Genomic DNA, 16,155 nt, shown 5'->3' with positions numbered 1-16,155 from the left:
GTTGTATGCATAATAGTAAAATAAATTACTCTAATCACAATAATATCATCATATATACTTCATAATATTATAGGCTGACAGATCGTCTTAGCTCAGAACGGTTTTTCGCATTCAATAATTTTTCTTTAAAAAATTTAAAAATCTCTAAAAAAATATGTATAACATTTTTAAAAATAAACTTTCAAGTTGAATTATTATTTTTATTTAAATTTTAAACGTCCAAAGGCAAATATTACAGATATAAATTTAAGTTAAATGAATAAATACATAGAATATAGATACAGTTATGGAATTAGTAATACATCAAGTAATTTATCTTCAAATGAATGATTAAAGATTATTATTATTTTTATTTTTAGTCAAGTTCTTAACCTGGGTAGTGAGTTTTGTCGGTATTGAATTATAAGATTTTATAATACTATTGTATTACTTAGTAATAAATCAATATTATATTAATAAGGTATTATGTGTAATTTATTTCTGGTAAAAATAAGTTCAACCATCCATTTAATTTTACCTAGTCCAATCTACTAATAGAAAAATAAATTATTCGTTGTAATAGAATTAAATTATAAAATATCAATAGAAATATAGGCTAACAAACCGTCGACTCAAAATCATTTTAAGTATGTATTGATTTATTATAGAATTCAAACTTAACACATCCATAATCCATTACAGTGACTATAGTGACTCATTATAGTAACACTCGATAGTCGATTCATCTACTATACATACAGCAGATTGATTTAATAGATATTTTAGATTCTGAGTGAAACGATGAATGAATTGATTTTACAATGATGTGTTTTTTTTTTTTGTGTCTGTCATCACCTTTTAGGACAGTAAAAATGCTTAGATTTTCTTCAACAGTATCTTGTTCGATTGGAAAGTGAATATCGTTGGTGCATTGGGGAGGTCAAAATTTAAAATTCCCAGTAATTTTCAAAAGCGCCAAGAAAAACCAAAGAAAAATTAAGGAAAAACGGGAATTTTTACGCAAAATCGATTTTTCTTAAAAATGACCGTAGATACATGAAATTTTGACTGAATGTTTATATTAGCATTTTCTATACATCATAACATTTTCAAAATATTTTGAGTTATTTTGAGCTCTTTACGGACATTGTCAGTTTTCTTTTTTTTTAGTTTTTTTTCTAAAAATATCAATAAAATTTTATTTGTTGATTAAAAAAGCTTGAAAATTTAATAAAAGGCTCCTATTATATTGTTTCAAAAGCAGATGAAAAATATTAAAAATCCTTAGTCACAGTTTTTTTTATTAGCATTTAAAGTTCAAAAATTGACAAAATATGGAAAAATCACGAAAATTAGCAAATTATTTTGAGTTAAGAATTCGTAAAAATTTTTCTTTTTAGAAGTAAATTAAAATGTAATACAAGATTCCTTATAAGATTATCTACCTTTATCAAACAAAAAATATCTATAAGAAAGTCAAATTAAAATTTTATGATCGTTTGAAATTCATATTTTTACAACATTTGATATTCACTCGATTTCTCATGTAACGATTTTCTTATTTTGTTGTAATTAAAAAACGAATGACTGTAGATACTTGAAAATTTCACTGAATGTTTATATTAGTATTTTCTATATACGATAAAATTTTGAAAATAATTTGACACTTTGTGAGCTGCTTACGGTCATGGTCAGTTTTCAATTTTTTTAGTTTTTTTTTCTATAAATATCAATAAAGTTTTATCTGTTGGGCCAAAAAGTGTATAAATTTAATACAAAGCTCCTGATATATTGTTACAATATCAGTTGAAAAATATTAAAAATACATAGGCACAATTTTGCACGTAATTATTATTACTCAATTTTGCTCTTTTGGTGACAGTAATGAACACTGTCCGCGATTCGACGCAGTCGGATTGCATACTTGATGACGTGATCCGGCCGTCGCACATTGTCCGCTATCCGACGTAGCCGGGTTGCCTACCGATATAACGTTAATGAGATGACTGACCTGCTAGACACCCAAAAAAAGGCCGTGGCTTTATGATTTGCATTGACGCCAGAAATTATTCAAAATTTTTTTCACATAATTATTTCTTAATTTGCTTTTTTGATGACAGTAATGAACGTTGTCCACGATTCGGAGAGCTAGTACTATTATAAATCTATGATAGTATCACGGTTTGTTGTTTTGTATAACGCGTTATAAGTACCTAATGGATATTGTGATATGATTAATTTGGAATTTATCATAGGTACCTATTATAGGTCAATTTTTTTTTTTTAATACCTTAGCTGATAAGTAAATAACATGTCTTATACCTAGACTGACATACCATCTCCACTCAGAATTGTTTTTCTTATACAATGATATTATATCATTGAATTCAAATTTAATACCATCCATTATACAGTGATCCACTTGTAACCTACTGTACAGCAGAGCGATATCCACTTGACCGCCTTTTTTTTATTAAAAACATTTTTTTTTTTCGTTAGAACAAATAACGATATAGCATTCATTGAGAGTTATCAAAAATGTAAATTGAACATGATATATTACGACATTAGGTACACCAATACATTCAAATCAAGGTAAGCTGGACAAGATGAAACTCAATACAACAATCCCAAGAATCTGTATATACAGGGTGATTTTTAGGCATGCTCACCCTATTTGTATGCTTAAATTATGATTTTTGGAATTTTTAAGTTTACTTGAACACAATATTTTCGAATACTTGAGATTTTTTGTACCACTTAATAGGATGATCATGTGATAACACAAACTTCTGTTTTTCAAATAGAACCCCAAATAAGGGGGGTCCTTTTAGTTTTTTCACTTTTAATTATTCAGCAGATAATTTTTTTCAGAATTTTAATGTATCTATCTAAATCAAAATGTTGAGTTATGTAACTTTGTCTACTAAGGATAATATGTCCAAGGTAATGAATAATGATTAATGGGTTAGGTAGATTTGAAGGCTTAGATGATTTGAAAATGTTAGTAATTACTATTGACTTATCAATATGAATAATTTGTGAAAATGATTTAAGTATATAATGAATACTACATATGATATTACATATAGCTTATATTTTAAAGTTATTATCCTTAGTATAATCATTTTAATAACTCAGAAACTACTTAATAGAATTTTGATTAAGATACATAAACATTTTCAAGAAAATTACCCACTAAATAATTTGCAGTACAATTGGGGAGAGGTTCTCATTTGAAAAATTGATTGTATACACAAGATACACCAGAAGTAGTTAAAAAATATCGGGACTAATAATATGGTCTTTTATGGAGATAGATACTTAAAAATTCTGAAAATCCTAATTTGAATAAATGTATTATTAAAGGAAAAATGGGTGGAAATGTTTAAAAAATCATGCTGTATATAATATAGTGTCCATATAATATGTATATGCAGTTCTGTATTTTTATTTTTTATTTTGATCAACGACGAATTAATTAATTTAGCAACTTGATAAATAATTAATGTCATCTTTAATATTAATTATTCAATATAGGTACACTTACTAAACGAAGAAATGTTCTGCCCATAGTTTTTGGTTCACTAGCTGCATATTTTAATCCAGCAATAAGAACTCTATACAATTGTACAAAAAAACAAACAATTATTAAATTAATAATATACCTATGTTAATTCGTATACTTTGTGGAAGGATTATTTTAAATAACTTACGTGTTATGAAATTGTGATATTTGTTTTAAATTGTTGAATATAAGATCTTTATTATCCCTGACTATTCTTGGTGCATCATTAAACTCTAAAGGATTTAAATATCTTTCTACTACTTCTTGTATATCTTGACCAAATTCTTCTTCAGTTTCTACCAATTCTGCGAGTACCACACTATAAAAAAGTTTAATCGTAGAAATAAATTATATATAAAACAATAAAATAATCCTTAACTATAAAACGGAGACTCGTGTGGCGCTCTTATTCCGACTAGGTATAATATATTGTATAAAATATAAATCATATTTTTTATAAAAATATAATTTATATGTATTATATTTATTTTATATATTTATATGTATTTTTAACTATTTTTAATCCTATAACAGGCATTAATCTTTTCTAGAATTAAATTATTATTATTTTAAATATTTTATTTTTATTACATTATAGGCAATATAGGCATAGGCTTGAAATAAAAGTACAATATAATAAAGAAACAATGTTAATATTATTTCTAATAAACCTAGAGACAAAAGGTAAAATTAAAACTCAAAATTTGTGTCCACATATTTTGCTATAATTATTAATTACGTTTAATATGAAGGGGCATTTGGTAAAGGAGTTGGAGGAAGAAAACGGATTAAAAATTGAAAAAAAATCTTGTGCAATGCGGATTGACTCTAAAATGAATTGCAGACAACAATATGGGGAATCAATTAAGCCATTTATATATTTGGTTAGGAGTTCTTCTGTTCTTCTGTAGTCAGAAAAGATAGATAATTGTTGGTAGTATAAGACCGGAGTATAATTTTGAGGGGCAAGACATATTTAGAAAGTAAGAAACAATGCGCAAGAATCTTTGTTGAACGCGTAATTATATTTTGATATTCGAATAATTGGTGAACTAAGGAGCAGAATAGGGATTTCAAAGGTAATTTAATTTTGAATTCGGAAGCTATTCTTTGGATAAATCCTAAGAATTAGAGAGCTTTACAACAATTTATTGATGTCTGTGATATGTGTTCTAGGGTTATATTCTTTAAATTATATTAGATAGATATAATTTAATTTCAGAAATATCATGTTCCTACATTTTAAAACATCTATATATTATTTCTTATTTCTTATTTTATTATCATCTAAAGTTTTATTACATTTTTAATAGATTTGATCAGTGTCTCGGATTTAAGAGGGGCAGATGAGCCTGATCCCTCCTCCCAAAGCCAATCATGTGTGTTAGCAGATGGTTTGACGTACACTTATAAGTAATAAAATAATATGATAAAAACATGTTTACCCCCGTCCATAAAATGTATCTATAAAAACAAAATCCTAGATCCATCACTGGATTAGATTTATATTGGTTAGACTATGACTGATAAATTGATTACCTAGGCTATATGGATAATGTTTACACTGGAATGAACGAAATAAATTTATGTCATAAGTCGTCATTGGATCATAGAGTAATGCATTGGATAGTGCCGAAAGTTAATATCGCTAAGACATTAACTAATCACTCTACCTGTAAAAATATTTCTTAAAATAGCTTATCTTACTCTCTATTGAATTTTGCATCTTTTTTTGATAACGTCTGTCCTTCTGCTGGAACCACAGCAGTCGCTCTAACAGGAGCCGGTATTTTTTTAAGAATTTTATTTGGTACATATCCCATTTTAGTTGGCTCATCTAGACTTTGAACCAATGACCTAAATCAATAATTAAAAATATTAATAGAGCACATTTTTTTATGTCAGTAATAAAAATGATAAAAGCAATATCACGGTCCTATAATATTAAAATATAAAATAAATAATATACAATGTATATGTTTGCGAGTTTTTGTGCATTTAATACATCGTATAATAATTATAGGTAATTATTTACAACACACTAATACAAAGGTATTTTAAGCATTATTTAAACTACTACACTGCTCTAGTTTTATAGGCATATATTTTTTAACATAATTTTGTTTATTGAACACCAAAGATTTATTTTTAAGTACCTATGTTGTATATACAATAAGCACTAGGACTCATGCATGTTAGGTAAACATTTTGTTAGACAATTTATCTGGCAAAACTCCTAAATATATAATGCCCTTTTGGTGGGCGTATAATAAAATACATAAAAAAGTACCTATATTGGTTAATTTGGTTTTTACGAACTATTAAATCCTATATAATAGTGCCACCAACAAACGTACATTATACTATGGTCAATGATTCTTTTTCACTGCAACACTATCGAATTGTTTATGTAATAGTTAATTTAGTTGAGACTACATTCAAGTGGTATAAATAATAAATATTACTGTATAGAAGTGTATTATATTTATGATGTTGTGGGAAATTAGTATAAACTTATATACGTATAGTTTCAAACGATTTATGAGCATTGAACATGTAAAGTTTATAGCACAATGATTGTATTTTTATTTTGAATGCATTAAATAATATTTAGAATTCAATTTATTACGTTTAGCATAGAAATTAATAACTTTAATAACAATCAGCAGAATAGCTAACGTACAAATCCATAAGGTTAAAAGGTTAAATATACCTACGTTTGATATTTGTTTTCATATTTATATTTTATACATATTCTGATGATCTAACATAATCACATTTTATGATTGTTTATTACTCCAACATTAAACATATATTTTATTTTAATATAAATAATATATTAGTCATCAATACAACTTTAGTTGAAAAACTAAGGAAAGATGTTGAAATTTACTGTTATATATTTTGACTAATATGTCGTCACTCAGAAAATAATAATTCTTAACAATAGAAACGTTGATTGGTTGTTTATTTTAATTGGATATAATTTAATTTTTTTTAGTTAAATAATATCAACAATTATTTTGCCCTAATATCCTGTTTTTATATTGTAAAATTTGCAAATTTAATTTTTATGAAATGAGAATTGTACATATTCCAGCTTATTTATGGGATTTTACAATAATTATGGTTGCTAAATTTAAAAACTCAATAGACCAATTTATTTTCTAAGGAATTAAATTTGATCTATGGTGGTATTTTAAATTGTTATTTGTACGAATTAACTACGGCCTACGATGATATTTTTCATAATTTGTAAAATGAAATGTGTAACTTGTGGTTTTAAAAGTTGAGTTCAAACTCAATAAATCATTAGGTAGATATTTGAATTATTTTATGTCTATATCTATATTAGGTATGATTGCAGGAATATTGTTTTTAAATTATGATCACTAGGACTGTACGATAAATTGCAATATTATGCTTAGCCCTCCGCCCAAAAAAAAAAACCCTGGCTACGGCATTAGTAATATAATGGAAGTTATAACATTACTTGGATATATCCTACATGTGAATATACGTAAGTACTTGTGATACGTAGATATATCGTATATGATATTATATGTAAAAACGATTTAGGAATGTATTTTATTTTTTTCACTTGATACATATGTAACTTTATATACTTATAAAGTGATGTTTGAATCAATAATTTACCTACCTATATCGATGTGCCTACCTACATGTTATGCACGTATTTTGTCCATACTATCGAATTTAATCAGAGAGGCCATATTTCCACTAGGTACCTAAGTAATTTTTGTTTTCTATTGAAAATACTACATAGACAGTATAGTATATATATGTTTTTATTTTAGAAACTTACAGCAAGTACCTACCTATTATTTATTTATGAAAATGATTAAATTTGAAAAATCGGAGTTGTGTAAATGTATATATAACAATACATATGTACCTATATTATATATTGTTTCTTTCTACGTAGGTACATACATGTATTATTTATATTGAATCGTGATTTTTAACTATTTTTACACTGTGGCAAGTTAACGAACGCTTCCGTAAATATCAATTTTCTTTTACATTATGATTTATAGTTGTTGTTTTATGAAGCTGTACATTTTAACAACTCATTATACTAGTATATTTCTATATTCTATTTCCTGACAACTAAAAATGTATTAGATAGGTAACAGCTGCATATTGTTTCAAATACGTTTTATAAAGTGGTTAAAAATCATTGATACTTGGTTAAATATGTTGGAATTATTTAAAGACAATATAGAATTAAGCAAAAACAATTAATGTTACTGAATAACGTAGATTCTTAAATTTCTATCTAAATATGTAGAATTAATAACATAATAGATTTTCGATAAGTCATTTATTTTGTCATGAGTTTTTATAAATAAATGACCTATTTTGTAGCTTGGTAAATAACAAGTACCACAGATAGAGCGTTTGATGTTTGATTCCTATACGTTCAAGTACCGTTCTACCATCCAACGGTTTTGTATATTACAATATTACATTGCCTACAAAAGTTGACCAACATAATATATTACTACAAATAATAATTACTTAGGCCACATAATAACGATTTTTGATGCCAAGTCGTGCTCAGCAAGAGTATGTTTTATAAATGCACAAATAAATTGTGTTCGTGGTATAAAATAAATGGACATTTCAACAAAATTATTGCACATGACCTTAAACTATATTTTAATTGTACTGAACAAATAATGTTGATTTACTTATAAACGACCACATTTTTTTTTTGTTCTTAAATTATGTATTTTGATACAATTTTTTGGCTTAAAAACATATTTAACTAATAGGTAATTACAAAAATTGATACTTAGATAAAATGTGTAGAATATCTACCTAGATACTAGTTAGCAGTTATAGAGAAGTATTCAATTGTTATTAACTATTTCTCTTTAACTAGATAATGTATTTTTAAAGATTTGGAAATTCTATTTTTTTGCAGAGATAACTAATAGTAAACAGGAGTTTGGAAGAATTTACATATAATTTAGTTCACATTACGACGTCTAAAAATCTCATTTTGTTGTAGGTAACAAATATAGGTACTCTTAGATTTTAATTAAAGTATACAGTATAATAATTTAAATGCAGAATATTGAAAATAAACTTTCAAATTTTCTCATATTATTTTTTCATAGTTTACAATAATTTTTACATATTATAATAATATTATTTAACATTTTAAACATATTTTTTTTTTAATTTTAATTTTCTTAAATTAATTATCCAATATATCTAAGAAATATTACAATCAATTAAAAATTACCTATGATAATTGAGTTGCAAAACAACAAAAACTTCCAAATAAATGAATCTATAAATGTATCATATACTAAGCGTTCATATTAAAACGAAAAGTATAATAACAAATAAGATTATCTATGATAACTTGTAGTCAGGTGGTAGTTATGTGTCTAAGTTGAAATAAAACACCAAACTAACATGTTTCATATCAGTCTTTTCACACAGATAAAATTGAAGTAATTTGAATTGTATATTTTCAATATAAAGAACTTAGTTTATAAATTTCTAATTTCGATACTAAGAAATAAAAATGTATTTATTAATACAATATGGGTTGTATAAATATATATCATAACGTATAACTACTATAACTTATAAATTTTAAATATTATGTTATTCATATTCTAAGTATAAAATGTATAATAATCAAATAAACTACAGAAAAGCAGTTGTTATTTTTTTTTAATTTCTTAATATTTTAAATATATCTAAAACACAGCAATTACTTTAATTTCAATACTACAATGATAGAATAAAGCGTAACATCGGAGTCTTATACATAGGTACAAAAAGCAGCGTCAAGCATGTAATAGCACCGTAAGCCAGCAGTTTCGATATATGGACATATTTTACCCGTCTGTATCCAAGGATTTGTGTTTGGTTGGATGTACTTTATTTGGTCGTACTGACATTTTATGTTTGGCCGCTGCATTGTCCAACAATAAATTTCGTTTTACCTCGGCGCCCCTGATAACAAATTATATGTAAAGAACGCTTAAGTCCCTGCATAGAAAACAACATTGGCCTTCATATAGGAACAGTATTCGGTAGACCAATCATGATTTGACAGTTTGAAAACCTTTGCCAGAAATTCTCTAATTATAGGCTGTCCATTCGGCCTCTAGTCACTCAACTTCAAAATATTAAACTCAATTTGTAATGTCTGCGGACAATGCGTACTCGCCAAAAAAAAATCAACAGTTCATTTTTTTCATCAACAAACTCCAATGACAGTACATTCATGAGTACATTTTGAATATATATAATAATATATTGTAATAACTACTGCTTGGACTTTTATCGTTACCTATGTTAAAACCCTAATATCGATGAAAACAAAGATACTCAAATTTAGAATATCTTTATTTGTACTCTACAACATATATATTATTTCATAAAAGGTTTAACAATTAATATAAAAAATTATAAATTTAAAAGGTAGTAGTAGCTGCTAAGTTTGCCTCTGTACATATTACTTACATCGATGGGTCATCTTTGGATTGTTTTAATACAACAACTCTGTCACCCGGTTCCAAAATCAAATCATCTTCCTCGTCAGCACCATCAACTGGTTCTGTTTCATAATCTTGTAGAACTTCATATTCATCTCCACCGCCCTGTAAACATTTTAATTAAATTTATTTAGTTAGGCTTATAACAAAATTATTTTTTAAATAACTAATCTAAAGTTTTATTATATTTAACCTCTCCAATTGTTAATTGTCTATCGTCCAAACTAATTGAACTACCACGAGTAATAGTTCCCTCATCTTCCGTCAGCGTTTTTTGTACAGCACAATTATACATAGAATATCTTCCTGAACTATATGCTCGAATTTTTAAGGCATCTAGTACATTCATTGGTTCAAATCTGTGTATGCCTCTTTCGTCTAGAACAGTGTATGGAACCTGCCCTGTTAAAACTGATCTGGCTGCTTCTCGTGGTACTACAGCTTGAAGACCATTTTTAATTATTAGTAAAATTCCCATTTTTCTTGATTTCACCATAAAATCTTCCATTGCTAAGCTATTCCCTGGACTGAATAATTCAGCAGGGACATCAAAAGATGTTTCAACGTTTGTTTCGGGAGGAAGTAATAAAACTCCACTCTCTCTGACTAGTTCACGTAATTTGGGATCCAATCTAGCTTCAATAGGGTTGGCTGACATCCCGCTTAAGGTTTCACTAAATTCTGGACGTCTTTCAGCAAGTTTCCTCATTACAGTCAATCGTCTTAGTATCTCTATTGTTATTTTATCTGATGCTAATATATCAGCTGATCTTCGATCATCTAGAACATCCATAAGTACTGAAACTACTTCTTTCAGTCCTAATGCTTTAGCAAGACCAACTGCATCCGATAACAAACGATTGAATTGTTCACTCTTATTGTCTTTTAGCATTTGATTAACAGTTATTTCACTTGTTTTATTAATGACACTAACAATTGCCCACTGTAATGCTTCAATCGCTTCTTTTTCACTATTTACTTTTTGCATGTCAATTTTTAATTTCACTTCTTTTAATAATTCTATATTTTCTTCTGCTATATGTTCAAATGCTGAACGTAATTTAGAGTCTTCTGAATCATTCAGAATTTCACTGAATGCTTCAGCAATATATTTAGATTCAAGTTCAGAACTGTTCATTATTCCCTTCAAAATATTGACTTTATTTGGGTTTTTTAAATCCGTTACAAACCCATCATCAAATATAACTACATATATTTCATTTAATGCTGTTATAGGACTTGATTTAGTAGTTTTGAGTATATTTTCAATGACTTCAGCTACATTCTCGTTTGATTTGATTTGTGGCAACTTGTTTATTAAGTTTTGTACTAATGGTGATCCATAATAAGTATTTTTTAAATCTAGCTTACATAATCGATTTATTATATGTGCCAATTTAATTGTATTGTCATTATTAAGTTCCAGTTTTTCTGCAACGTCATATGCCACTTCCATTGAAGGAAGTGTGCTTACATCAACTTCTGGAAGTTCTGCAGGTACTTGTCTTCCTATACTCATTCCTGCAAATGATAATTGTTCCAACATTTTTGAATCAAGAGCCATTTTACCATTTTGTGTATAATACGAAGTTTGAGGAAAACTGGGTTGAATAACTTGTAGTTCCTCTGGTGACACTTCAAATCCCTGGACACTGAACTCACAACCACCATCATCTGCATCTTGAAGATCTGGGGCAATAAATTTCAAACCTTCTGTTGTTTCAACTACTTGGCCAGGTACAAAAGTTACACAATCTCCAGTTTCTATAACTCTTCCTGGTACAAATCTTGGTCCCTCTATTGTATCGACAACTTGACCCGGTACAAATCTAGATCCTTCTTCTTCTGTAAATATTATTTGACCCGGTATAAATGTTGGACCCGCTTTTGTTTCTACTATCTGACCAGGTACAAATTTTATTCCATCTTTGGTTTCAATAGTCTGCCCAGGTACAAATTTCGTACCAGTTTCTGTTTCTACAACTTGTCCTGGCACAAATTTGGGACCCGTTTGAGTTTCAATCACTTGTCCCGGTACAAACTGCTCTCCTCTATCTGTTACCACAATTTGTCCTGGTATAAACTTGTCATCGACTACAACACCTGGAACGAATCTAATACCATTGTTTCGTATTAATTTTCCTGGAACTATTTTTCCAGCAGGTAAACCCACTTGATCACCCGGATAAAATTCAACCCCATACGCGGTTTGTACCATCTGTCCAAAAACTTCATCAGATTTCTCACCTTTTGGATAAAATGAATCATTTGTTAAAATTCCAGATTGTACTTCATCAGAACAAATAACTTCCTGTAACGACTTAGCTTCTGTAAAATTAATCTCACCATTTTCTGAATTTGTTATGTGTCCCAAAATAAACTGTTTATTTCCATTATTGTCTGATAAAATATTTCCAGATACAAATTTTATTCCATTTTCTGTTTCAATACTTATTCCAGGAACAAATTTTGTATTTCCATTGTTATCTAAAGTTGTTAAACCGGGTATAAAAGTAGTATCATTATTAGTTTCTACTATTCTTCCTGGAATGAATTCTTTTTTGTCTTCTTCGATAACTGTTAATCCTGGTATGAAAGAAGATCCAACACAAACACCGGGAACAAATTCCCAATCGCCATTATTTTTTAAAACACTTTGTCCAGGAGTAAATTCGACGTTTCCATCATTCCAAAACTGTCCTGGTATAAATTGTGGCCCATGAATAGTCATTACGGTCTGCCCAGGGATAAAATGTGATTCGTCACCATTGTTGACTACTTGTCCAGCCACAAAACCAATACCTTCAGGAGTAATAACTGTTTGTCCAGGCACAAATCTTTTCTCCCCTTCTATTGTAATCGTTTGTCCTGGAACAAATGATTCGCCTTCTCTTGTTACAATATTTTGACCAACAACGAATACAGATTTTCCAGAATCTTCGATAATTTGTCCAGGAAGGAATTTTGGTCCTTCTGATGTTTGGACCATAACACCATGCACAAATAGCTTACCATTAGCTGTGTCAATAATTTTACCAGGTACAAATTTTTCACCATCTTCAGTTTTTACATATTGTCCTGGCACATACTTCTCAGAATTGTTAATATCTAATTTAAATATTTTGGTTGTACCTTGACTGGTAGGAATTATTTTTTGAGTACCCAATTGAATATTTTCAATTAGTAAATTAATTTCATTAATTGTTAATAATTTATTAATATTATCTTCGATTAATATTTCTTCAATTGCGCATGCGTCGATATCAGGCAAAATAATAAGTTGTTTATTGAAGTTATTTATCAAAGGTTTTATTGGTGATATTACCGGAACGATAGGTAAATTAGTAAGAATAGTTTCATTAAGAAAAGTCTGATGTATTACACCAGGAAATGCAGAACCGAGATCTATGACGTTTGGTTCAATTGAGATTGGAGTGGGTAATATATCGGTTTGAAGTTTTAAATTATTATTATTTTCCCCGAGTATTATATTTTTCGTGATTGGTTTGACAATATTTTTTATTTTTGAAATAGTTAATGATTTTGTATTCATGATTTTTGGCGTAGATTCAATAGATTCAATTTGTTTTCCTTGACCTGCTGAAAATTTTATCCGTTTTGATTTGAGTTCTTCCTGTTCTAGTTCAGCGTCACTTTCCTTTTCCTTGTCTTCAAATATTTTCCTTCTCCAATCGTCCTTTATAGTTTTTTTCTGTTTGGGCCTGTTCCGAAACCCTTCGCCTTCCATCAATGTAACTCCAGCTACTTCCATTTCTTTGATTTCTAACTCAACGGTTTTACCTTTACGCAGTCTAAGAAGAACTGTGTCATTGGTTTCTGACATCATGACATCTTTGACGTCTCCATCTCTAACTGCATTTTCTAAACTCGTTGGAAATACGAGACTACATCTACGCTTATCCACCGCGTACACATATCTACGATCATCTGTACACTTCGTTTTCAATACATCAGATAACTCTGAACATCCATCTATTATTGGAAATACATACCGATATCCATTTATCACTACATGTTTAGGATCAGATTTTGTTTTTTTTCGTCCAACTAACACTGGTATGTAATGATGCGCAGGCAGCCCATATGACTTTCCAGTTATGCGACAAAAACGCTTTGCATCTGCTGGTGAGATTGGTGGTAGCAATGGGAAATAATTCGGTTTTGGTAAGCCACGGCTCTTGCCAGTAATACGACAGTATGTTGACATTTTAATATCATGATACAGAAACAATCAGAGAAATATCATATCAAGTCACTTGTGTACGCGTGGCACGAACTCGCGTAGATGTAACATTATGCGAACGGTTACTCGCGTCGGAACAGACTGTTTATACATTTGTGTGGTAATAATACGTTAGAACCGTCTTTCTAGCTAATTTCCACCTCTGGCACAAGCCACCAACCGACACAGCACGAATCGAACCGAAATGTTAAAATTTTAATGGCCCAAACCCTCATATCCAATGGTGCCAGAAGTTGTAACTGTGCCAAATAACGTAGACGCAGTCGATGAGTTTGAAAAAAACACGAGTCACCGATTCATCATGGTTTCTTTTGTATTTATAAAAACTTAACATTTTTAAGAATGAAACAGAAGGACATAGTACAATTATTTAAAACCAATCTATTTTTAAAATTAACAAATCATTCTTTATAATCAATTAATTATAAATTTGAATTTGTACAATTATTTACAAAGGTTGGTTGTTGAATAATATTTAAAACTGAAATAAACATATTATATATTATACTTTCAAACTATCTAGTAAAAATACCAGTATGTTTATATATTTGAATCCAAACCTTCAGGAGAATAGGTTATTGGCAATACAACAGAAATATATTTATATAAAGTTACATATTTAGTAGATTATATCTATATAGGTATATGTAAAATATATATATTTTATTTTACAAAGTAACTTAACATGGTTAGAAAAAATAAAAAAATATTCTATAATAAATAACTATATAGCAATGTAAATTTTATTAGGCTTTTTTTTACATATCGACTTTTTGCTAAAAAACTAAACTGTTTGTTATAAATTCATTTACCATTTTAAACAGTGTTTCTATTTCTAATAGTATTTAAATGGGTACTTACTGCTCCTTTTTTCGCCAAAATAGAATTGAGCTCCGACACATAAGCTGTATAAAAAAAAAAAAAAAACAATTATTATTTTACTATTAAAGAAGAAAATTACTATTACGCGTTTTTATACCATTATTTTTATTTAGTGGCAGGTTTTTATAACTACGAAGAGTAATAAAAATGTATAAGCTTAATAAAGGGTGTAAGATTCTTTCCTTTTTTAAAAAGAATATTCTATACATTCTTATACATTTCCTATTAAAAGTTTTTACTATTTGTTTGGTAGATTATTATATTATTTTTATATTTTCTAATAGATGCAGATTTATAATTATTATTTAATTTAGCTGAATGAATTAAATGTTATGAGTTTTCTTATAGTTACTTACACTTATAAGGAACTTTTCAAAAAAAATATTTTAATAAATTATTATTTAGGTAGTTACTTGTATTACATAATTTACATTTTACTAATTTTCAATATGAGCGATGACACAAATATAAGTTTAGTGCATAATAGATAAATTTCATTAATTTATCTACATTTGTTATTAATATCACTTAATGTATTTTATAGATGTACAAATGTTTTTGCAAGAGGCGTGACTAAACATTAAAATAACCGTAACAATAAAAAAAATGTAGAAAGCCCTTCATCGCTCGATTACTAGCGTAAAGTTATTCTATTACTATATTATACAATATGAACTATATAGATAGCCTGATAGTGAATCTTTGTGTCGACTGTTTTGACACGACTGTCAACAAAAATACAAAAATAATTTCTATTTTTACATAGTACTATAGTAGGTATCCTGTTCGTAATAAAACTTAATTTATTAATTAGTACTAAAAGCGTATGGAAACAATATTATATACCAACCTATTCCCTATTTATAATATTAAAATATATTATGAAGTATAATATTAAATATATATATATATATATT

General features: G+C 28.0%; 1 protein-coding gene across 7 annotated transcripts in view; it reads right to left on the bottom strand.

Annotated features, from left to right (window-relative positions):
* The window catches only part of LOC100167996 (obscurin), a 71,176-nt gene that overhangs the window by 31,908 nt on the left and 23,113 nt on the right, over window positions 1–16,155 (bottom strand). For 2 of the 7 annotated variants that reach the window (XM_008180780.3, XM_008180778.3), the window contains exons 1-6: window positions 10,286–14,455; window positions 10,061–10,197; window positions 9,434–9,547; window positions 5,255–5,404; window positions 3,696–3,866; window positions 3,530–3,599 (exon numbers count right to left, since the gene is read on the bottom strand). In XM_008180780.3, the coding sequence (XP_008179002.3) occupies window positions 3,530–3,599; window positions 3,696–3,866; window positions 5,255–5,404; window positions 9,434–9,547; window positions 10,061–10,197; window positions 10,286–14,320 (4,677 nt within the window). In that variant the 5' untranslated portion in view covers window positions 14,321–14,455. Of the gene's footprint in view, window positions 1–3,529; window positions 3,600–3,695; window positions 3,867–5,254; window positions 5,405–9,433; window positions 9,548–10,060; window positions 10,198–10,285; window positions 14,456–15,217; window positions 15,262–16,155 lie in introns of those variants that run through there. The other 5 variants (XM_008180783.3, XM_008180777.3, XM_003241735.4 and 2 more) reach the window with 5 other exon arrangements.

Source organism: Acyrthosiphon pisum, chromosome A2 (assembly GCF_005508785.2).
Source record: "Acyrthosiphon pisum isolate AL4f chromosome A2, pea_aphid_22Mar2018_4r6ur, whole genome shotgun sequence".
NCBI classification, from domain to species: Eukaryota; Metazoa; Arthropoda; class Insecta; order Hemiptera; family Aphididae; genus Acyrthosiphon; species Acyrthosiphon pisum.
This window is presented reverse-complemented; position numbering and strand designations above follow the sequence as displayed.